At 39.1% G+C, this 24550-nt stretch overlaps 1 protein-coding gene across 1 annotated transcript in view; it reads left to right on the plus strand.

Annotated features, from left to right (window-relative positions):
• SLC9A2 (solute carrier family 9 member A2) overlaps positions 1–24550 on the plus strand; it is a 100850-nt gene that overhangs the window by 74303 nt on the left and 1997 nt on the right. The window contains exons 6-11 of the mRNA XM_025932751.2: positions 4374–4463; positions 5030–5100; positions 11542–11703; positions 19704–19800; positions 21892–22023; positions 23545–23635. Coding sequence (XP_025788536.2) covers positions 4374–4463; positions 5030–5100; positions 11542–11703; positions 19704–19800; positions 21892–22023; positions 23545–23635 — 643 coding nt within the window. The remainder of the gene's footprint in view (positions 1–4373; positions 4464–5029; positions 5101–11541; positions 11704–19703; positions 19801–21891; positions 22024–23544; positions 23636–24550) is intronic.

Genomic DNA, 24550 nt, shown 5'->3' on the forward strand with positions numbered 1-24550 from the left:
GTCTGGAAGAAACTATTCAGGAGCAAGCATAGGAGGAATACAGAAGAGGAGGCCTATCCATATTGAGAAGTCAAGAAAATGTTTAGGAACCAGCCTAGGAGAATGAGAAAGGTGAATAGTAAAGTGGGGGAAAGAGCAAGAGGGGCTCATCCAGAAGTCAAGTGAAGAAAGTGTTCAGGAAGGAGAGGGTTCTGGTAACTATGATAAAGGGGGTGCATGGTCAGGTGAGATGGGAGCAGAGAGTGGACTGTCGGATGCAGCAAGTCTGTGATGAGTGGACATCTTCACAAGAGTGCTGGGGTTCGATGGTGAGGAAACACAAGTCGATTGGATTCCAGGGAGAAGGATAAAGAGAGATCGAAGACAGGAGACATAAGGCAAGTCTGTTGAGATCTGGGAGAGGAAAGGGGTAGTAGCTAGAAGGGACTGTGTGGGCTTTGGTTTGTGTTTTTCAAAGTAGGAGCTATAGTAGCCTGCCTGAATGCTGGTACAGTAGAGAGAAACATTGATGGCACAGTAAAGGGAAAGACTTGGTTTAGGGGAAGAGACAGACAGATGATGGTCAGGTACCGGGCAATGTGGTTAAGCTCAGAAAGAAATGTAAACAGAAGCCGGGAGACTGGGGGGTGAAGAGCGTGAGCACCGTGTGAACACTTCTATGGTTCTTGCCCACTTATCCCATTCAAAAATAAATACTGTGTGTGCAACTGGGTTTACAATCTCTGTGATCAAGTTTGTAATGTGAGCACGGCCTTACATAGGATATGGGCTATGCATAGCAATGATAGCGCCATTTTTTAATAAGAGAGTTTCCTCAAGTTGTTCTCGAAATTGTCTGCTAAATCAGCAAAGAAATAGAAGGTAGTTCCCCCGCCCAACCTCCTTTTTGTTTTTTTTGTTTTTTTTTTTGGTAAAATTTAATTAAAACCAACCAACCAACTCATTTTCTTCCAAAAGCTTAAACCAAAAGAATGCTCATTACTTAATCAGACAGCAGTTCTTTTTCGTGACTTGTTACTGGGAACAGAAGCAGGCAAGGTGGGTGGAAACAGGGGTGGCACCAGGTAGAAAACAAGGCTCACCTCGCTGTCCTTCTGTTTGCACCTGCTATTAAATATTCCCTTCCATGGTGTCTGGCCTTGCGGTGTTATGTTCGTTGTGCCAAAGCCGAATGAATGGGTGAACATTTTATTCGTACTTTGCAGATGCGCTTTTCAGTGGTTTGATGGAGAACCAAGGGGTTTCTTTATTTTGTTTTTAACCCACACGGATGGTAACAAGCTGATCAGGTTGCTTCCCAAGTGACCTAAATTAGAAATTTTCCAGTGTGGTAAAATAAGGTGACTTCTCAAGGGTTAGTTGTTGCTGTTGTTGTTGTTTTCCCCCTTTGTTTCTCCCAACCCAAGACCCAGGGCTCCTAGAAGAGAGCATCCAGCTTGGGGAACTTAATATGACATATGCAGATGCCACATACTCTGCCTCCAAAATAGATGGACTGAGGAAGGAAGGAAGAAGGGAAGGAGAGGAACCTATCAAATAATTCCTGTTGACATGACATGACAACTGCAAATACTTCAAAGAGCAAATAGGAGACTCTTAAAGGAGCTGTTTAAGAACAGGTTGTCAAAATATTGTACCAGTGATCCATTGCATATAACCGATAGATTTTATTAATTATAAACTAAAATAAGTGGTGTTTTTGGAAACTGGATTTGCCCTAAGCACCAGACCGCACTTGCTTCCTGTAGTTGATAAGTTTTCTTTTATTTGTAGCAGTACATTAACTTCTAGATTATATGTCCAGTGGAAGGTGTCCACATGTGGATCGGGGCCCGTGTCCTGTCTTTATTTTTACGTCCCCTATATTACAATGCCTGGGCCCTTGTTTATTTTTTTACTAAATGGATACTGATAGAAAAAAAGCATGAAAACAACCGCTAGTGTCCTTAGAACACATTAGATAGTTTCTACATGACACTGATTTTGTTGATTTTTTTTTTCCTGGAGTGATTATTAAATCAGTGTTTTCATGGAATCTCAAATTCAATGGAATCACCCATCTCTGTAAACCACGTGTTTACACCTATTTTCATTTATAGAAGTTAAAAATTACAGAATACTTGTTGATTGGAAAACTGTGTATCACCTCTTATATTATTTCAGAGTGACAGACTGAAATGCAAGTAGAACATAATGTGTGTCTTATATACCAAATTTGGTCAAAATGAGTTCACACTCCAGAAAGTTAAACCTAAAAATACCTGAAGCTGGATTGATAGAACACAGTGGATAACCTCCTTTAAAAAGTGTGTGTGTTTCTCCCTCTCTCTCTGACCCTCCCCCACTCACACTCTGTGTATCTCTCTCTCTCGCAAAAATAAACATTAAAAAATTTTTTTAAAAAGGTGGGGAGCACCTGGGTGGCTCAGTCGGTTAAGGGGCTGACTTCGGCTCAGGTCATGATCTCACGGTTCATGGGTTCAAGCCCCACGTCAAGCTCTGTGCTGACAGCTTAGAGCCTGGAGCCTGCTTCGGATTCTGTGTTTCCCTCTCTCTCTGACCCTCCCCTGCTCATGCTCTGTGTCTCTCTCTCAAACATAAATAAACATTAAAAAAAAGTTTAAAAAGTGTGTGTGTGTGTGTGTGTGTGTGTGTGTGTGTGTGTCACAGTTTATATTATCAAAAACATTCTCAAAGACATATGGAAAGGCAAGACAAAATCAAATACATGGCAGGGAACATATTTTAATATGTGTATCCACCCCCCCAAAAAACCCAGTTACCACCCCCCCCATTCATGTGTTCCCCATGCCAAGAAGGGCCACCCATCTGCCTACCATGCAGCAGACTTGGGGATCTTCCTTGACCCCACATTTTCACCACCTCCTTACCTGGCCTGTTTTAGTGCTAGTATCTCATAATTTTAAGTCTATTAACTGGTTGTTTTGATATCTGTAACTTCCTCCTCATTCTTCTTTTTCTAAGTTTTCCTGGCTATCTGTACTCTTCCAGACTAATTTAGAGCCAGCCTCTTAAGTTCTGTTAGTAAAAATACTTTGGAGTATGTTACCGGAATTTTATTGCATGTACTGAGATAAAATTGTCAGGATCATACTGTAATGTAATCCCATCTAGGAACTGTGTCTTTTTAAAACTCAAATCTTTTAAATATCCTTTATTAATTTTTATGGTTATTTTTATAAAGGTTTTGTGCATTTCATGATGGGAGCATATATTTCATAATATGCATATATGGAGTATATAATATATATTTAGTATCTACATAGTATACTAGCATATATTTTATATGTTATTACATACTGGCACACACTAGTATTATATATATGTGTTCTTTCATGTAAGTGTTCTGTTTCTTTTTTTAAATTAGGATATGGGATAGATTTGTGTATGTTGATTTTGTGTCTAGTGACTTTATTAAACTTTCTTGGTATTTTTTAATGAAAAAAGATCGTCTTAGATATTTTAGGACAAAAACTAGATCGCTCACGAGCAACAAAAATCTTGTTAGTTCATTTTTATTATCTCTACTTCTACCTGTTTGTCTCTTATTAAATTGGCTGGGACATGCAGAACTGTGTCAAATAGCAGATAAGGAGTATCCTTGTGTTATTTCTAGTTCTAATGGAAAGGCTTTTAATGTTTAATGATTAAGTCAGATGTTCACTACAGATTTCTGGCAGATTTTTTTTTTTTTTATATTAAGGATATTTTTTTCTTTTCTTAGATTACTAAATACCTTATGGTTCTGTCCATTTTTCAAGTTCGCAAACGTGCCCAAACCCCTCTGTACCCTTTCTCACTGCTGATTCTTTGCTCATGTTTGGTCCTGCTACGATACGCTTCCAATGTCTTTTAAGACTGTTATCCAGTATTCCCTCTCCAGGAAGCCTTCCTGGATGGGCTTCCTGGTTATCTCTCATTCTTCCTTTTGCCTACTTTATAACTGTTTTTGGTGTATCCTTCTCTCTGTAAAATTACAAAGTCCTAGAGCTGAGTCCTTAACTGTGTCCCAAATGCCAAGACCCTAACATTTGTGCAGAAGTTCAATAAAGTGGTTTTAATAAAGTAATGAATATAAGAATTACTGAAAAGTTTTCTATGGGTACTGCAAGTAGGTGATTCCTCTGACTTTGGTAATACTTTACTATTTCTTAGAATTTCTTTCTTTCTCTGTTTCTTAGAATAACTTACTTAGAGTCTGTTTGCAACGTCTTGTACTTTGTCCATTGTTGTGTTTCTAGTAGAGGAGGGTATCTTTTGTTAGTTATCAAAGCTTAGAAGAATAAAAGTTATTCTTGAATTTTTAACTTAATTTTATAAGAAGATACACTTTTTTTTTTTTTCCTACGTAGGGAATTACTATCCGACCGCTGGTGGAATTTCTAGATGTGAAGAAGTCCAATAAGAAACAGCAAGCGGTCAGTGAAGAAATCCATTGCCGGGTAAGTGTTAATGTAATGTAATGGTTGAAATGATAAGAGAAAAAATTGTTGGATTCGGTCGACCACTTGATATTAAGGTGTTCATTTCCTGAAGGAGAGGGAAATGGCAAAGGATAAAAGGGAAGGGGGGCCAAGGAAGGTATGAGTAGGGGGAATAGAACGAGCACAACCCCAGAGTGGCTTCTCCAAATTGACCCGCTAGACCTCTTGGGAATAGGGGCACAAGAAATCCCTCTTGTTACTTCATTCAACCTGAAAATGTTTCTGCTGGAAAACTATCACTGTATGTCATTATTTTCCAAAATTATGAGCAAAGTGTTACGATGAGAAAACTAACCTGAGAATTGCCTAATATTGATATAATACACATCAATTTGTTTGGAGGTGCATTATTGTTTTGTGGCTTGCAGTAAAAACAAAACAAAAGGAGCAAACAACCCAACAACAACAACAGCAAACGAAACAAAAAATGATCCGCATCTTCAGAGTTTAGAAGTGGTAGCAGTAGAGTGGAAATTAGTGATTTCAGGTAACAATTAATCAAGAGCCTGCTTTTTCTGTTTTAGTTTTTTGATCATGTGAAGACCGGGATTGAAGATGTTTGTGGACATTGGGGTCACAACTTTTGGAGAGACAAGTAAGAAGGTCTTGCGCCATTATATTCTGAAGTGGCTCTGGCTCGCTCTGGAAGCAGGGCTTACTGAGCTGTGTTACTTTTCTGAGTTGCACACCTTTCCTGCGCTGTGCCAGCCTCTATCCTTTAAGATAAAGTTCAACAACCACAGAGACCTAGAACAAGATAGAAGCTTACTTTTCTCTTCTGTAAAAAGCCAGAGCTCTGTAGACCACGTAGGCATTAATAGGTGAGCTCCGCTCCACGGACCGCTTGTGGTTCTCGGGACCCTTCTGTCTAGGTGAATCCACCAACAACTTCCGTTTCCAAGGTTGCCTCTTAGACCAGAGTGGCTGCTGCAGCATTAGTCATCATGCACACATTCCAGGCTGCACGTAGGAAGAAAGATAATGAAGAGACAAGGAATATGTACCAGCTTCCTCTGAAATGGAGCTGTCTGAAGCTTTCACAGAATTCTTCCAGTTACACACATGGCCTGGCCCTATAGGGCCAGGGCTCCATCACGTGGGCAGTTCTCACTGCACAGGAGGCTGAGGAATGTAGTCCATTTGGTTAAAAACTGAGGGTTCTGTTACTGTCTGTTCTCCCACGCTTGTTGAGGGGCCTTGTCCAGTGCAGAGCTTCAGAGCACCTGAGGATATAAATAGAATAACACGCATTTTACAAATAGATTTAAAATACAAATAACAAAGGCTTTTCAATCTACACTTACACGAAATATTGTGTGTGCTTATATAAATGTGTCTGTCTCTGTCCGTTTTTGTTTGTTTCTTTGTCCTTGTTTTGTTTTGTTTTAACCTTTAAAGTCTCTGCGGTGGATAAAGAAGATTCAGTGCTTCTCCTCAAGGATCTTAGAGTTGAAATGGACAAGGTACACTAGCCAGGCAGAATTAGGTACAGAATTAGGTACATGCTTTCATATTAACTGAAAACCGGACTTTTGGGATCAAGCAGTAAGGATTAGTGTGACAGCAGGGCTGGGGACCACAGAGTGGAGGAGCCAGCCCACCCGACCACCAGGAGCTGATCGTGCGCCTTCACTGCCATCCACACGGGTAGGTTGAGTCAGCCATGGCAGGAGTTTGCCATGGAGCTAACAAATGCTCTGAACCAGAGCCTTTTTCTGGTTTGTCATAAAACAATTTGTTAACACTTACCAGCCCATCACTGTTGAGGAGAGCCTTTGGAAAGAGACAGACAGACAGACAGACAGACAGATTTAAACTATATTTTGGTAGATTCCTCTGCTGCTTGCCTTTGCTTGCCTGACTTGCTAGAGCCCCTCCCTCTCCCTGCTAACTTACGTGAAGTTGACCAACATACCAATTTATGTAGTTTCACATAAGGGAGTTTTTGCGTACTTACTGTTTGTCTACATGTTCCGACATGGTATTGGATTACACAAAAAATATAAACCATGAACTCAGGACTTTAAAATTTTGCAGTAAAATAGAGGTAACAACACAGACACACAGCAAACCGGTGTGTGTGAACGTATGTATGTGTGTGTGTGATATCATTAGGTGATCAAATGAGTTTACAGAGACTCTAAGTACGAGAGCAACCTTTACAAACCTGGCTACACTTTTCTATTAATGTAGAAAAGTTCCTTGGACCTTTTAGTGGACCTTGGTGGACCTTTTAGCGACCTTTAGTGTTACTTTATTAAGTAAAGAAAAAATATTTCATTTGTCTGGAGAGAGTGCCCAGTTAGCCACATGGGAGCACAAAGTAATAAAGCAAACTGAAATCTCCATCGTAAAAATATGGAGAAAAATGGCCATTTATCTTGGGCAGGATTTTACATTTTTTGCAGGCAGGAGGTAGATGAGAGAACCTACCCATCTCTGTTGTGACTTTCTACGCTACCCTGCTTTACATCGCTGGAACCTTCCTAACAAAGATGGATCCTTGTCTTCGCCAAGCCAGCAGTACAGACTTTTCTGCCTTTCTCTCTCTCTCTTGTTTTCTCAGCCCGGCCCGTTTTCCACCTATACCCTCCCTTTCCACCCGACCACTTTTCTCCCTTCTCTAGGCACCCCTTCCTTCCCTGGAGGGACAGGAGAGTGTAGTAGCCCACAACGGTTGGTTCCTTTCCAAAGGGGCGATGAAATTAAAGATTTATACCACTCCTCTGCCTCCCAAACAGGGGGAAGTAGACATGAGTAGATAGATGTAGGCATCAGGTCCGCAGCCGCTGGGACAGTGGTAGGAGGGATTGGTGGACCCTGGGGTTCTGTGGGTTTGATCTGGAACAGCAGAGAAAAGTCTGGCTACATCCTGTCTTGCAGGCAGAGATACTCTGTCTCTGGGGTACGGGAGTCTGCTCCAGACTGATTTCTACATGCTGCCAGGGTAATTGGACCATAAATACTAAAGAGGGCAGAGCCAACTCTGATTTCCTGTCCGAAAGGTGGTATTGCGGCGTGTCTCACGTTTTTCTCTGCAGTGTGCATACTTCTTTTCAGTCCTGTATATTTCCATGCCTCATATTCTCCAGGTAGATTTCAAATACTTCTCTGGACTGTCAAGTACATTGTATGTCGCAGGTAGAGCAGGGAAGTGGGTGTGGGTGTGGAGGAATTTGGTGCTGACGCAAGCCATTTTTAAAATTAGCTTTCCGCAGATCCTATCTCTGGTATGTACATGATTGTTGATGTTAAAGATCACATATAAAGAAGTGGATTGTTTCAGGTATGTTGGGTATCTTTCCATTTCGTCTGGAATCCTCATGCTGTACATTTCTAGTGGTCTTGCCAGAGAATTCTTGAGGCATTTGATGCTTTGAGGAAGGGTAAGGCTCAATCCTTTGAGTAGGGAAGTTTCTCAGACTTGGTAAAAGTTGCCTAATGATGGCGAAAGGAAGAAAGCACCTAGGCGTGGCTTGGCAGAGAAATGAAAGGTGTGGAAATAAAGAAAAGAAAGTACATATGTCCTATGCTAAGTAGATCAGATGTCATTGCCCTTGATGTTAATTCTTCTGTTGATCTCTACTGAAAAGCTAAAGCAATAATAAAAATAACAGAAGTTTAAAAAGAGGTGTTGCTGTGGGGCACCTGGGTGGCTCAGTTGGTTAAGAGTCCGACTCTTGATTTTGGCTTTGGTCCTCGTCTCACAGTTTGTGAGATCGAGCCCTGCACTGGGCTCTGCGCTAACGACACAGAGCCTGTTTGGGATTTCTCTGTCTCTGTCTCTGTCTCTCTCCCCCTACTTGCTCTCTCTCTCTCTCTCTCAAAATAAATAAATAAACGTTAAAAAAAAAATACAGTGAAAAGATGTGTTGCTGATGCCGGGAGTCCTGGCCTAATGGGCCTAACATGAAGTTGAGAATAAACGGAGAAAAAAGTTAGCTGTGTGTTTAGTGTTGTGGCCCCAGTGGAAAGGATGGCTCTCTTTAATTATTCATAGCCCTCCAGTACAGAACAAAGGACTAGTACCAAGAATGTGGGTTCACATTGTTTCCTTTCATAGCACAGGTGTACCTATAAACCTCTTTGGGCTTATGGTGATCACTGTAATGCATTTCTTTCTTTCTCAACAAATATTTATTGCATGCTGTTTTGCTTACCTGTTGGCATAATAATGTTACATAATAAACTGCCCTGATATATAGCTGTCCAAACAACAGTCACATTATGAAAGCATATGAGTCACGCGTCTGAGAGTCCAGGATCTGGGGCTGCGCCGGGCTGATGCGGACAGGTCTTGCTAATGCTTCAGGGGATTGGCTAGTTGTCAGCTCATCCTGGCTGGCCTTCTTGTATGTGACTGGAGTAACAGAGCTCTGCTTCGTGTGGCATTCACCTTTGTCCTGGGACTCATGAGTCACTCCATGCATGTCCTTCTCATGGTAATTGTGAAAACAAAAGAGATAAGCTTCAATACGCAAGCGCAAGCCAACAAGTCTGTTTTAAGCCTCTGCCCCAATCATCACGTCTGCTGTAGCCCACTGACCAGAGCAAGTAACGTTATTGGGGCCAGTGGCAGGAAACAGGACAGCACAGGTCACCTAGGCCGTGGCGGAAGGACATTGCCAAGTGATATGGCAGAGGGTGTAGGTACAGGGAGGAATCGAGGCAAAAGATCTCTTCTACCATCCATGCTTATAGTGTACCAGGCACTGTCCTAGGCACTGGTGATACAGGAAAAAGTGGAAAAAAAACCAAAAACAAAAACAAAAAGTCTCTGCCCATATATACCATTCTAGTGCTAGGGGACAGAAAGCAAGATAAATAAATTATATAGCATGTTAGAAAATGATAAATGGTATGGAGAGAAATCTATCTGGGAGGTAGAATGGGAAGTTAGGAGGGTGGGAGGGAGACAGCATGCATTTCTAATGGGATGGATGGGAAAGCCTTTTGGAAAAATGGCTCTTAAGGAAAGACTTAAAGGGGGGTCTGCAACTGTGGGGCAGGGGTGCTCCTGGTGGAAGGAATAGTGGCTACCAAGCCCCACAGGTGGCAGTAGAACTGCCAGTTTCCAGGGCAGGAAGGACATCAGTGAGGCTGGATGTGAGAAGCACAGTGCTAAGAGGTACAGCTCCAAACTGTGTAGGGCCCCCAGGTCGCTGTACATTTACTCAAGAGAGATGCGGCGTTGTTGTATGGTTTGACTTAACGTTTTACCAGGTTCGCTCTGGCTTCTGTGTTGAGGGTAGTCTGGAGGAATGCGGTGGTGGAAGCAGGGAAACCAACTGGGTGCCTGTTTCAAGAATCCACTGAGAGGGGCGCCTGGGTGGCTCAGTCGGTTAAGCGGCCGACTTCAGCCCAGGTCATGATCTCGAGGTCCGTGAGTTTGAGCCCCGCGTCGGGCTCTGTGCTGACAGCTCAGAGCCTGGAGCCTGTTTCAGATTCTGTGTCTCCCTCTCTCTGACCCTCCCCCGTTCATGCTTTGTCTCTCTCTGTCTCAAAAATAAATAAACGCTAAAAAAAAAAAAAAAAAATTAAAAAAAAAAAATCACCACACTGAGAGGTGATGATGTCTTGCATCAAGGTGGATCCAAGAGATAGGAGGATAGAAGTGCCGAGGCATGGTGGGATTGTGTGTGTGTTCTGATGGTGGCACTAACAGAAATTTCTGGTAGAGTGGACATGGAGTATTAGTTTGCTAGAGTTGTTAGAGTACCACACATTGGGTGGTTTAAACAGTAGAAATTTAATTTCTCACAGTTCTGGGGGCTAGAAGTCCAAGATCAAAGTTATCAGTAGATTTGGTTCTTTCTGAGGGCTATAAGTGAAGCATCTGTTACAAGTCCCTCTCTTTGGCTTGTAGATGGCCGCCTTCTGCCTCTCTACATGGTCTTCCCTCTGTGTGTGTGTCTGTGTCCAAATTTCCTCTTACTATAGAGACACCAGTCATATTGGATTGAGACCTGACCTAATGACCTCATTTTAACTTAATCACCACTGTAAAGACCCTATCTCCAAAGACAGTCACATTCTGAGGTACTGGGGGTGAGGACTTCCACCTGTGAACTTTCAGGGGCCCACAATTCAGTCCATAACGTGGAATGTCAGAGAAGGAGAAGAATCAAAATTGACTGGGTGGAGTGGTCATTAACTGAAATGGCGAGAACTATAGGAGAAGATGCATTCGGTCTGGGAAAGTCAAGTTGGAGAACTAGATATCCAAGTGCAGATGTTGAATAGGCAGCTGAATATTCATTTCTGGGATTTGGGGGTGAGGCTACAGCAGGATACAAATATGGGAGTCGCTGGCACAGAGATGCTATTAAAATCACGAGACTGGGCAAGATGGCTAGAGAGCAAGTGGAGGTAGAGAGGACCAAGATGGAACCCTGAGCACTCCTACATCAAGAGGCCAGAAAGAAGAAAAATACCCAACAAAAGAGACTGGGAAAGAGGTAGGAGGGAGCCCAGGGGAATGTGACGTCCCGGAAAATGACCTATTAAGCAGGACAGGTCAGGAAAGGTGAGTGCTAATAATTGGCCATTGGATTTATATTGTAGGGTCACCGATGACCTCAGTACAAGTAGCTTCAATGGAGTGCTGGGGACAAAAGCGTAATTTGTGAATGTGCAAGAGAAAATCCATGGAGAGATATTGGAGATAGAAAGCATTAAAAACAGTTTTGAGTAATATTGTTGAAAGCAGAAGCAGTGAAATAGCAATTGTTAAAAAAAAAATATGTAGTTTACTCTGTTATTAGTAAATATTAGATACATGTATATCATGGCTGGATACAGCAGTGTCATTTATGTATACATATATTATATATGCACATACATTGAGGTCTACACATAAAATATATATATATATATAATGATCAGATGAGCTAAACATTGCTACTGAGTTTTTCCTCAAGTATAGTAGAAATGATTTTATTGGTAAAAGCAGGCTTGTTGTTTTGTTGTTGTTGTTGTTGTTGTTGTTGTCAGTTTAGTATTAATTACTTGAAGCTCTGATTTTCTTTATTTCCAGGTTTAAGAAGTTCGATGACAAATACCTGCGGAAGCTTTTGATTCGGGAAAACCAACCCAAGTCAAGCATTGTGTCTTTATATAAAAAGCTTGAAATAAAACATGCCATTGAGATGGCAGAGACGGGGATGATAAGTACTGTTCCTTCTTTTGCATCTCTGAAGTAAGTGCTGTTTTGCAAATAAAAGTTAGTATTCCTGTGTATGTCTTTATAGTTTTTGGAAACCGGTAATAATAACAAATTTGACCTCTTCCTGGACACCTCACAGAAGAGTGAGATCCTGGTTAAAATGTGCAGCCTAGAAATGTGTGCCGTATGTCACATCATGTCACGTTATTTTAGAATTGACTGGTCAGCAAATACTTTGTCATGTTTAGGATGGGTATGCCTTTATTCTATCTTCTTAATGTAATTCAGTGCTTTTTAAAGGTGCCTCTTTAGCGAGCATTTTGAAATGGAATATCTTAAGGTGTGCTATTATAAATACGCATGTAGATATAGCTATTTCCTCATAGATTATTCATGCATCGTAGTTTAAGGCTTGCAAGGAACATTAGTGATCATACGGTATGATGGTTCTCAACCTAGGCTGCGTATTAAAAATATCTTAGGAGCATTTAAATGATAAAAATGTCTGGGCCTCACCCACACCAATAAAACCAGGATCTGTGGTGTTAAGGCCCAGGTATAGGTATATTTATAAGTTCTTCAGATATTTCCAATATGCAGCCAGAATTGAGAGCCACTGACCTAGTCTATCTCCCTAATTTTAAAAACGAGGAAATGAAGACTCAGAATGGTAAAGTGACTTACCCAAAATTTTATAGCAAGTCCATAGCAGAGCAGTAAATTACTGCTCAGTTAACAAATGAGGTCATTTTATCGTGTAAACATCAGTCCTTCCCTGCCACAAAAACTAACAGAAATTACAGGTTCTGCTGATTTCTTCTTTCACCGATGAGCTTGAAGTGCATTTAAAGAACATGTCACGTAATTAGAATGCTATCAATGGGAGAGTTGAAATAAGACAAGGAAACTCCAAATTACACCCAACCATATTAACTAGGGTTTTTACTAAGACTGTACATCCCCTATTAAAATTATGGGAGTTTACCCAATCCAAAATAAAAAGAAATAGTGATCAAGAATGGCTTGGAGGTAAAGGCATTATATTGCACTAGGAACAGTAGTTGACTGAGCGCAGTGACTGATTTATAGTCCTCTGCTGCAGTAACTCACTAGGTGACCTTAAGCTGGTCCATCTATTTCCTTGAGATTGAGTTTCTTCAAGTAGAAAATGGGGCTACACTTGATCTTTGTTTCCCTCTAGCTTTACAAATTAATGATCTTTCTTACTCACCATTCCTTTCACAGTTGTGGCAAAGGATAATTCAATTATTCAGCTTCACAAAGGAGAGCCATTATCTTTGCGATCACTAAGAAATTTTAGTTTTACTCTCTGTGTATAGTTCGTTTGGAAGCTGGTAGTAAGCAGAAGAAAGGCAAAGGCTTAAGGTTATGGAAGTAGGTAACAGAATTAATGGTCAGCTGCGTGGCTGTGTAAATGAGTAGCATATTGACCATTCCACAGCTCCTGAAACATTTTCTTTAGAGAAAATGAAAAGCAGAAAGGGAGGTAATAAGGAACTGTATTTCTGACAGTAATGGACTCAGTGTTGTAGTCCAAACCATCCTATGCAAACAACTAGAAAAAAAAAGCACAAAATGTATTCTTAAAACCTGCTGAAAAGCTGGAAAGCACCAGTGCAAAGAAGAATATCTTGGCCAAGAGTCAACAGAAAAGGGAAGTCCAAGAAGATGGAACGGGCATTTGGTGCCATTTTTTTCCCCTGGATCACAGAGAAGTTATCTGAGCGTCTAAAAGGCTAAAACAGAATACAATTGGAATTCAGTACCTACTAAGAAGGAGGGGTTCTTGTACCCAGCTTATAGGCTATTACTTCCAAATTCTACCCTTTAACCCTCAAGGGAAAGAAGTCTAGCCTAGAATTCTCTCAATCCATGATTGTTTAAATCATCTGAAATTGGTAATTACTCCTATCCCAGCTGCTTGAGAGAAATAAACTGAAATCTTCTCCAGAGGAAAATAAGATTATAAAGAGTCTTAAACTACTTCCGTGATTTTTCCTATATCGTGTCTATCAACCAATCCAAAGCATAAGAGTAGACAAGGAAGTGAGATACTGAAAACACTGAGAAAAAGATAAAACACAAACGGAGTAGTAACAGACATAAAGGGGATTCACATAATTAAGTTATCAGGCAGGGACTTTAAAATAAAAATAATAGTATGTGTAAGGAAAGAAAATGGCATTGATGCTTTTGACATTGTTGTGGGGGATGATATAAATAGAAAAGATCTAAGGGGAATATCCGAGCTAAAACTAAAATAACTAAATTTAGGATCTCATTTGATAGTGTAAAGGCAGATTAGATACAGCTATCGAGAGAATCGACTGATTATAAGGTAAGACAGATGCGGTGGGGCGGGGTGGGAGGGGAGCATGGGAAATGTTGAAAATAAAGTAAGAAATATATGGGATTATGTGAAAGTTCCAGGAGAAAATGAGAGAGAAATTAGTAGGAATAGTATTTTTTTTTTAATTTTTTTTTTTCAACGTTTATTTATTTTTGGGACAGAGAGAGACAGAGCATGAACGGGGGAGGGGCAGAGAGAGAGGGAGACACAGAATCGGAAACAGGCTCCAGGCTCCGAGCCATCAGCCCAGAGCCTGACGCGGGGCTCGAACTCACGGACCGCGAGATCGTGACCTGGCTGAAGTCGGACGCTTAACCGACTGCGCCACCCAGGCGCCCCAGTAGGAATAGTATTTTAACAGTTAATTACTGAGCATTTCCCAGACAGATAAAAGACAAACCCCAAGCAGATTAGATAAGAAAAATACCAAATGCAGGTGCATGCTAACAAAACTGCTAAAAGTCAAAGACACAGAGAGAATTTTAAATATGATCAGCGGGAAAAAGAGACCTGTTTTCTTCAAGTAAAAAAGAAATGCTGACAACTGATTTTTCAACAAAATTCTGAAAGCAAGCAACTGATAATCTATAGAGTTCCATATCCTGCTAAAATATTCTTCACAAAGAGGAGAATGAAAACATTTTCAGACAATTAAAAATCATCATACTAAATTGAATGATAAAAAATTTCAGGCAGAAGAAAAAAAAATTCAGAAGGGTAAGACAGAAGGGTAAGAGTCTCTGTAGAGAGAAGGGTTGGAGATTAAGGAAGGAATTAAAACAGTGGAAATGAGTACTTGTAATAGCTAAATGAATATCAGTTGCATAAAGTAATAATGTCTGTGTGGTTTTGAATGTAAGCAGAATTAAAATGAACAACCAATACAGTTTATAAATTGGGAGGGAGGTAAATGGTGTTAATTGTGTTTTGATAACCTTGTGTTGTCCAGAAAATAGTAAAAATTATTTTGGATTTAAAAAATTTTTTTTTTCAACGTTTATTTATTTTTGGGACAGAGAGAGACAGAGCATGAACGGGGGAGGGGCAGAGAGAGAGGGAGACACAGAATCGGAAACAGGCTCCAGGCTCTGAGCCATCAGCCCAGAGCCCGACGCGGGGCTCGAACTCACCGACCGTGAGATCGTGACCTGGCTGAAGTCGGACGCTTAACCGACTGCACCACCCAGGCGCCCCTATTTTGGATTTTAATAAGTCAGTGATTAATGTTGTAATCCCAGGTGACCACCAAAAAAAAAAAAACAAAAAAACAGTAAAAGAACATAAAAGCCAACCTAACTACAGAAATAAAAGAGCAAAATAAAATAAAATTTAAAAAGGCAGCAAAGTAGAAAAAACAACTATAGACGAGGTAGAACAAATAGAACGCGAATACTAAGATGATAGTCTTGAACCCAAAGGTAATTACATTAAATACAAACATTCCATTTGAAAGGATGGATGATCAAAATGGATAAAAATATACAACGCACTAAGTGTTGCTTACAAGAGATAGCACTTCTAGCTAAAAGTACAGACCGATTGCAAGTGAAAGGTTGATAAAAAGGTATCTTGTTAAAGCACCTAAACAAAAGTAAGTTTGTATAATTATATTATTACCATAAAATGTAAACATTACATTCTGCATAACAGAACCACAAGTAGAAATACACAAATTCATAATCATAGTGGATAACTGTATTGCTCTTCTCCTAGAAAATGATAGAATAAGCAGACAGACTTTCAACAGGGATATAGAAGATTTCAATAACATAATAAATAATCAAGTCTTAAAAAGTTTCATATAGGGTATGTTCCCTTACCAGGCGGGAATCAGAACCAAAATAAAATATAAAACAGCATAAAAAGTAGAATATCCCTGTAGTTAGAAGTTAAATAAAAATTGGATCTAGTAAGAAATTATGCTATAAATCAGAAAATACTTTGAAAAACAGGATGTATGAAAACTTGTATAAAGCATTTTTAGAGGAAAATTTTTTTAACCTTTAATGAAAATGTTAGAAATACAGTTAATAGGCAAAAAAAAAAAACAAAAAAAAAAACAAAAAAAAACACAAAAATACAACACATTTAGGCTGAAAATCAATAAATCATACTAGGAAATTAGAAAAAAGGAATGACAAATTAAACCCATAAAAGAACAGAGAATTTGAATAGTACTGTAAATACTAAGGAAATAAATCTGTACTTGAAATTGTTTCTACAAAGTAAACCCCAAGACCATTTGGCTTTATTTGTAATTCTACAAAATATTTAAGGAGAAAATAAAACCAATCTTCCACAGACTTCTTCAGTAAGTAAGGAAAAATGGAAAGCTTCCCAAATTGCCGTATGGGACTAGCATAATTTTGATACTAAACCTGACAAACATTATAAGACACTTATAAGAAAGGAAAATTATAATATCCCTGTAAAAATTCTAAACATAATATTGGCAAACCAGATCCGGAGATCTATAAAAAAGATACACATCACAATAATTTTGGTTTATTCTAGGAATATAAGTATGATTTAGGAGTCAAAATCAATCCATTATTTACCACTTTTACTGAATAAAGGAGAAAAATCAACGGTTATTATCTATCTGTAATAGAGGCCCAGAAATTATATGATGAAATTCAATATCCTTTATTTTTTTTAAATATCTAAGTAGACTAACAATAGAATAAATCCTTTCTCAAGCTAATAAAGTTTGTTCCCGAAAAATCTATGGCAAATACGATTTTTAATGTTGAAATGTTGAAAGATTTATCCTGAGATCAAGAACAAGGATGCCTATTATTACTATTTCTATGAATATTGTACCAATGGTAGGCAAGAAAAAATTTAAAAGTTAAGGATAGGAAAAGAAGTACAACTGTCACTATTCCCAAACAGCTGGATTGTTTTCAGAGAAAATCCAAAAGAACCTACAGAAAAGTAATTAGACATAATAAGGTAATTTATCTAGGTTTCTTAATACATGGCAAAAAAAAATCAGTGGTGGCTTTATAAGTATCAACAAATAGAAGATGACACTTTAAAAAAGGCTTAATTTAGAATGGTATCATGAAACATTCATATACATCAATGTCAAATATCAAAATGGAATTTAGAGAATATGTGTGAGACCTCTCTGCAGAAAGTCCAAACCAGATAAAAGACTATATTAGTAAAAAGAAAGACTCAATATTATAAGACTATCAGCTCTTCTCAAATTGATCTGTGGACTCAAAGCAATTTCATTCATTCAAAATCCCAGCGTGTCATTAGACAGTCTGGTCCTAACATTTCTGTGGAAACATAAAGGGCCCAAATTAACCAAGACAAAATTGTCTTTAACATGAAAGAACAAATTTGGAGGATTTATACTATCAGGTAGCAAGATGGTAAAACTCCTATGATTGAGACAATGTGATTCCTGGGTAAGGATAAAAGAACAAATAGACCAGCGGAACAAAGTAAGAGTTTGGAATAGACCCATTTTCATAGAAGCATTGTTTGTCATATCCAAAAGTTGGAAATAAGCCAAATACCCGTCAATAGTAAAATGGGTAGATTGTGATATATTCATGTAATGGGATATTGCACAGTGAATAAAATGAACCAACAATAGCTACATGCAATAACACAGTTGAATCTCCAACATATAACGCTAAGCAAAAGAGGCTAAATTTAAAAGACTACCTATTATAAAAAATAAAATAAAAAAATAAAAATAAAAAACTACCTATTGTATTTAAAAGACTCCATTTATATAGTTCAGGCAAAAGTATTCTGTGAATTCCAAAGTTAGGATTGTGGTTGTTTTTGTCAAAGAGGGAAGGAAGTAGTGATTGTTGGAGGCGTGTAATAGTGGTTTCTGGGGTTCTAGGTCACGTTCTGTTTTTTGACTTGAGTAGCGGTTGTACAAGTACACTTGCTTTGTGGTAGTTCATTGAGCTGTGCATGTAAGATTCCTGTACTTTTTGTTTTTGTATTACATTCCAGTAGATATATTGGGCACTTACCACTAGAGTTATACAAACATATGTTGGATAAAACTTGGTGGGAACATTGTACAAGAAAATCAGACACCCAAAAGATTGTTACCTCTTGACTATATTTGTCCTTCTCAAGTCCTGTGAATTAACTTTGCTGATCAAACTCCTGATTAGATACCTGGACAGCTGTCTAAACAACAATGCTTTAGTCTAAGAAGATGCTTCTTAAAAACTCAAGAACAATTGAGGTTGAGGCAAAATTGAATCATTTATATCTAGAGAAGTCTGTCCTGCTGAAGCCTTAAATCTCTGTATCTGTTCCTTTGCTTTTCTCCAGTACCAATGGGCATAGGTAATTAATATTATGGCTGATTTTCAGTAACAGCAAGTTTGCATTTAAAAAAAAAAAATAAAGGAACTATGCCTTCAATTGGTGTGTCCTTAGCCCATCTTCTATAAGACCTGGATTTATGTATATTAACTTTCTCAGCTTTATTCTCTTATCTTCTTAGCTATGTATTTTATTTTACTGTATATTTTTTGTAGGCCCTCTCAAAGTCTTTTTGAAGGCAGTAGAATAAAACTGTATGAATACAGTTGGTTCTCATTGTTGGCAGTAGTCATGTCTTGTAAAATTGCCATAAACGCTGATTTGCCCATACCGAACAGTTGCTCCTAGGGGAAATACGGGCTTAGGTTCTTGTGAGCTTCTGGTCACAACATTTTCATCAACTGATGATATATAACCTCGTTTTATGTATGTTTCTATCTAAAGACGCCTTATTTCATATATATTACTATTTCATTAACATTCCTCTCACGGCCAGCAGCATTGTACTCATGCCTGAACAAAGCTTACCGAACATGACTTTTCTCTAGAAGGCACATCACAGCTTTCTTTTGTTTAGGAAAATTGGACAGCACTTCAGGTCCATGCTTGGGGGCCATTTTAAACAGTGAAGTCACCAAAAGAAAGCACAAAAAATGTGAAAAATGTGTCATTAAATAGACCACAAAAAAGGACATTTGTTTACAGTACAAGACCTGAACCAAGAAGGCAGAGTGTTGCCCTGTTTAGCCTTATCCAGGAACCTGTGTGTTGGGGCACTCATATTTTTCCCCCACTTTGCACATGTCTGTGAAAAAGTGCCAAGAGTACTGATACTGTGTTTACAAGTAAATTTTAGCAAGTAGGTTACTTTACAAATACGAAATCCTTGAGTAATTATGACTGACTGTATATGCATCCATATTATAAGTGGCGTCTTTGCAAATATTTATAATGATGTGTTTAAAGGACTAAGCCCTAATAGTAAAATGTAGCTAATTAAGTTTCTGTTGGAAAAAACTCAATCATGTATTACCTTATTTATGGAGTATTAGAAATACTAAAGTGAGACCATTATAAGCTACTATAGTTTTTCTTCCTTAAAATAATAATTGTATGGAAAAAAATAATTGCATGAACAGACTGTGAAAACTTGTGCATGATTGAACTTGTTTTGAGTAATTTTGATGCTGAACAGTTTTAGAATTTTGAGTTATCTTAAAATACTGAATAATCCCTAAGCGTTATTCTTTAAGCTAAGATTCTACTTAGATGATATTCTATCTCAAAAAAAAATTGATGATTCCAACATTTGTCCAATAGTAAAATATATTCTTCTTCTAAACTTTCACAGTGATTGTCGTGAAGAGAAAATAAGGAAGCTCACACCTGGCGAAATGGATGAAATCCGAGAAATATTATCCAGAAATCTCTATCAAATCCGACAGCGAGTGAGAATAATTTATTTAGCCAAGCATTTCCTTGCCTTTGGCTGAGAATATGCCTTCTGATTTCATGCTACCCAGTTGTAGTGGATATTGCCCTACAGTTATGCCAGCCTTTTGCGAGTCCCACACCAGACAACTTCTCTTCTCTGGGTCCTATCTTATTAGGGTGCCATTCCTTCCCAGACACCAGTGGAAAAATCTTGGAGTCCCCTGGGAGTTCTGTTACTCTGGACTTGGAGATAAAAGAATATGTTTTAACTAATTGTGAAGAAAAGAAATTGATGGCTCTCTTCTGATTTTTTTTTCTTAAGAGAGAGATTGACAGCGCATGTGGGGAAGGGGCAGAGGGAGAAGAAGAGAGAGAATCTTAAGCAGGCTCCACGCTCAGCGCGGAACCTGACACAGGGCTTGATCTCACAACCATGAGATCATGACTTGAACCCAAATCAAGAGTCAGACGCTTAACCGACTGGGCCACCCAGGCATTAATTTTTTTGGTGAAATAGCTTTATAGCTTGTAGAAAACTTACAGCGTTAAGAGAACTTATCCAAATTCATTTAATCTTCCTTGTTATTCATAAAGTGCTATAGTTTCTTCCTTTAATGTATCTCCCAAGTCACTTCTTTCACAGCTGTCCCATTGTTAACACCTCATTCTAACGGTTGGCTAATAATATAGCTAACATTTCGAGAGTGCATACAATTTGCCGTGCCCCATTTCGGCAGGTATTAACTCATTTCTCCAAGTGGGGTGACTGTTGTTTCCATTCTGTAGATGAATAAATTAAGGTACAGTGAGGCAAGGTGGCACACAGATCACATCGCTTGTCAGGAGCCTTCCTCACCCATGTTGGGGTCATTTCTGCACTTTTTCAGCTGGTCTTCCCCAAAGCAGTCCCCATTCCATCCTGCATTACTATGGCTCCTCCTTTTCCCCTAAAGCACCTTTTAAGCAGCCTTCCCCTGTTTGAATTGAAACAAAACCACAGCTGTGGCTTACAGGCTAAACTATTCTCTCAGAATTTGGGATCTCTAATTCCAAGCTCTACAGTGTCTGACCTTACACCTCCTTGCCCTCCCCAAGCCCCCAGGTTCTGTCTTCCTTCCTTGGACTCTGTTCCTCTCTTCTCTGTCTCCACTTGGAATGTCCCACTGGTTCCTGTCAGCAGATCCACATCCTCCGATGTTTAAGGATTCCTCAACAGCCTCCGTATTATTCCCAGCCCTGTCTTCAAGTGGGGTAGCACTAAGAGCTGATAACGTACCACATAGTTTTAGCACTTAATTTCACAATTTGGTATTACTTTGTTAGCCTTTGATGTCCAGCCAGCCAGTAATTTTCTCAAGGCAGGACTTGAGCCTTGTTCTCTATCAGTTTTGCATATTTCTTCAAGATTTAACATTTAATAGTTCGGGACACAGGGATATTCCCAAGAAGAATATATTAAGACACCAGAAAATGAACTCCATCGCTAATTACAGTTTATTTTAGGAAACTTAGAAAACTAACAATGTGTGCCATGTCCAGCCCTGGTTTAGAAATTTTACTGCTTCAAATACTGGCACATGGTTATTGCCAGTGATAGCCCCCAGCCTTTTCAGTTTGACCACCCAGTTGTAAAAGTGTTCTTAAGTTTAATCACAAGGACACGGCACCACCAAGTGGCTCAAAGTGGTTTGTTTTCATACCAGTAATTCCTGTTCAATAGAGAATTTATTAAGATGAATTGTATCATTTTCCCCAGCTACTAATGAGGACTAAAAACATATAAAGCACTTCAAGGTAGACAGAGGCATTTGATGAGTTCCATCATTTTTCTGATTTATGAAGATCACGCTTTTGAATGAAAGATATTTTATTCACACACTTTTATTAGAAAACAAGTGCTTTCAAAATTTGAACGAATGTTAACTTTTTTATGAGTGTTAACAACTTTTATGCTTTTTATTCATTTATTTTTCTGCTCTGCACATTAGTTAAGTGCCTCGCTGAGGTGCAAAGCCAAAGAAACACAGCAAAGTTTTGGAATTTCTGGGGCAGCAATCAGGCTTTGTTTGTTTGTTGTTTGTAAAATGTCTCTTTTTTCATTTCAGACTTTGTCCTACAACAGACACAATCTGACGGCTGACACAAGTGAGCGACAAGCCAAGGAAATTCTGATCCGACGAAGGCACAGTTTGCGAGAAAGCATCCGGAAAGACAGCAGCTTGAACCAGGAGCACAGGGTAACTGGCATTTGTTACCATTTGTCTGGGAGGAGGGAGGCTTCCCGGAGCAGAGCCAGCCGCCAGTCTGGAGGCTGTACTGACAGAATGGCTGCTGAGGGTTGAGTCACAGGACTTCTGAGATGGAGTTGATGGTAAAGTCTTTCTAGATATTTCTGGAACACCTATTATGTTCCAGTCACTGTTCTAGGCACTTGGAATATGTTGGTGAACGAAAGTGACCAAGCAAGATACCTTCGCTTGTAGAATTCCTATTCTAGTGAGGAGAAGGCAGCCAGCAATGGAATAAATTATCTGTTATGTTAGAGGGCAGTGAGTGCTATGGGGAAAAAAACAAAAAAACAAAAAACAAAAAAACAATGCTGAGGAAGGAGATTGGGAGCACAGAAAGGGTCAGTTAAGTTGCAGATTTAAACAGCATGGCTGGACCAAGCTTCATTTGGAAAAGTCCTATCTGATATCTCCAGGGAGAGGTTGCAGCCCAAAGATGGGCAAGTGGCATGTGCTGGAACTGCAAGGTCACAGCCGCTGGGGGGACGTGAGTGTTCACCTTTGCCCTTGGCGGAGGGCATTGTCAATAGATAAGGAAAGCCATTTTTAAATGACATTATGATTGATTGATTTAACGTAGCAGACGTTGTATCTTATCACTCTGACTCACAAGGTTGCATTAATTTTAGGATTGCATTTCATTTTTTAATAATATTCTGTATTGGGTCATCAGAGACCAAAATGGTAATGTGTGAACAAGATAATTATCTTTTTTTAATGCGTAAAATGTGGCAGCATCGATGAAAAGTTAAGGAAAGTAGGATTGTGGCATTTGAATTGTCAGCAAATTAGCTATACTAATAACTTTTTGTTCTATCATTTTCAAGACTTACTAAAGTAATTAAAACTCAAGTAAGCTACATTTTTCATATATTTTCTTCCCATACATATAGGTTCTACATATTTTTAAAGTTTATTTATTTACTTTGAGAGTGAGAAAGTGCAAGCGGGGAAGGGAGGGTGAGAGAGAGAGAGAGAGAGAGAGAGAGGGAATGCATATGAATGAGAGAATCCCAAGCAGGCTCCCAGCGTGGAGCCTGACACAGGGCTGGGTCCCACAACCCTGGGGTCATGACCTGAGCTGAAATCAGGAGTCAGACACTTAACTGACTGAGCCACCCAGGTGCCTTGTTTCGACATATCTTTTGTATATTCTTATACATAGGTGTTTCCTTACCTTTTCTTTAAAAAGACTCAGTAGTTTGCACATCTTATTGTTAATGGTCCTATTTTATTTTCATTTTCCTTAATACTGATTTGTATTACATTTTAGAAGAGATTTGGTTATTTTAAGTAAAATAATTATTGCTGGGAGCTTTATTCCCTATGCCCCCAGCCCCTCACAAGTAATTTTGGAGTAGAAAAGTACAATTTTAATTTTTAACACCAGGGTTTGCCCTAAGAATTTAAACTTCTAATATACAATAAATGACATCTGCGTAATCTAAACATTTTCTGTGTTTCTCACAGGCGTCCACTTCAGCCTCTCGATATTTATCCTTACCAAAAAATACAAAGCTTCCAGAAAAGCTACAAAAGAAAAAGAATATTTCTAACACAGGTAATGAACTCAGTTGGAGCAGAGTCATGTTACTAATGTTCGCAAAATAGAGAAAATTTCCCATTCTTCTTCTTCATTAAGGACAATCTGTTTAATGGTTTGCAAACCTCAAATAATAATATGGTGACTTATTATTAGCATTGTAAGCTTTTTGGATGGAGTTCTGTGTACGTTATAAATAATTTAGCCAATGATTTTCCATAATGATTCCATTTGATACAGCACGAGCCACTATTGCCACCTGTGGTAGTGAACAGATAAATAGAGAGTTGTGAATGTGCGAAGGAGTGTTTAAATTTTTACAACCTGCATATATTTTCATAAGGTCAACCATAAATTTTACTTCTGCCTGTAATCACGAGTCTAATATCTCTTTATTTAATGATAATCTTTGGGTGGACTCCCAGCCCTTTTCTGTGAACCCCAGAATAAATATGTTAAGATACCATGTTATTAGAATGTGGGATATAACACTACCACGCCCTTTATTTTTGCTTATTTACTTAATTAACCAAGAAGAGGAAATTCTAATGCTGCCTGGTGGTGATGATCAGTGAGATGAGACCTGAGAAGAGAGGCCAGGCAGCACTGAATATGTAGAGCAGTGGGCCACGTCCACTAAGACCGGGTCTTAGGGTCCCAAGAATCTCAGCTCCTGGGCGAGCTCCCCGTCAGCTCTTCTACCCACAGTTCTCTAGGACCTGAATTTTGACACCAGCTCATTCTGATCGTGTGTCTTCCCACTGTTTGTAAACGGCACATGGGTGTTTCGGCCCTTTTATGAAACTGCACAGGAGATAAAGAAGGCTGTCTCTGAGATTCCAGATCAAGACAAGAATTTTCCTAATAGCAGCCAATTGCCAGTCTGCTTTCTGTGTGCCAGACACGTAGCTGAGCCTTTCTGGGATCGTTCTG

Source organism: Puma concolor, chromosome A3 (assembly GCF_028749965.1).
Source record: "Puma concolor isolate L17-30 chromosome A3, mPumCon1.1.hap2, whole genome shotgun sequence".
NCBI lineage: Eukaryota > Metazoa > Chordata > Mammalia > Carnivora > Felidae > Puma > Puma concolor.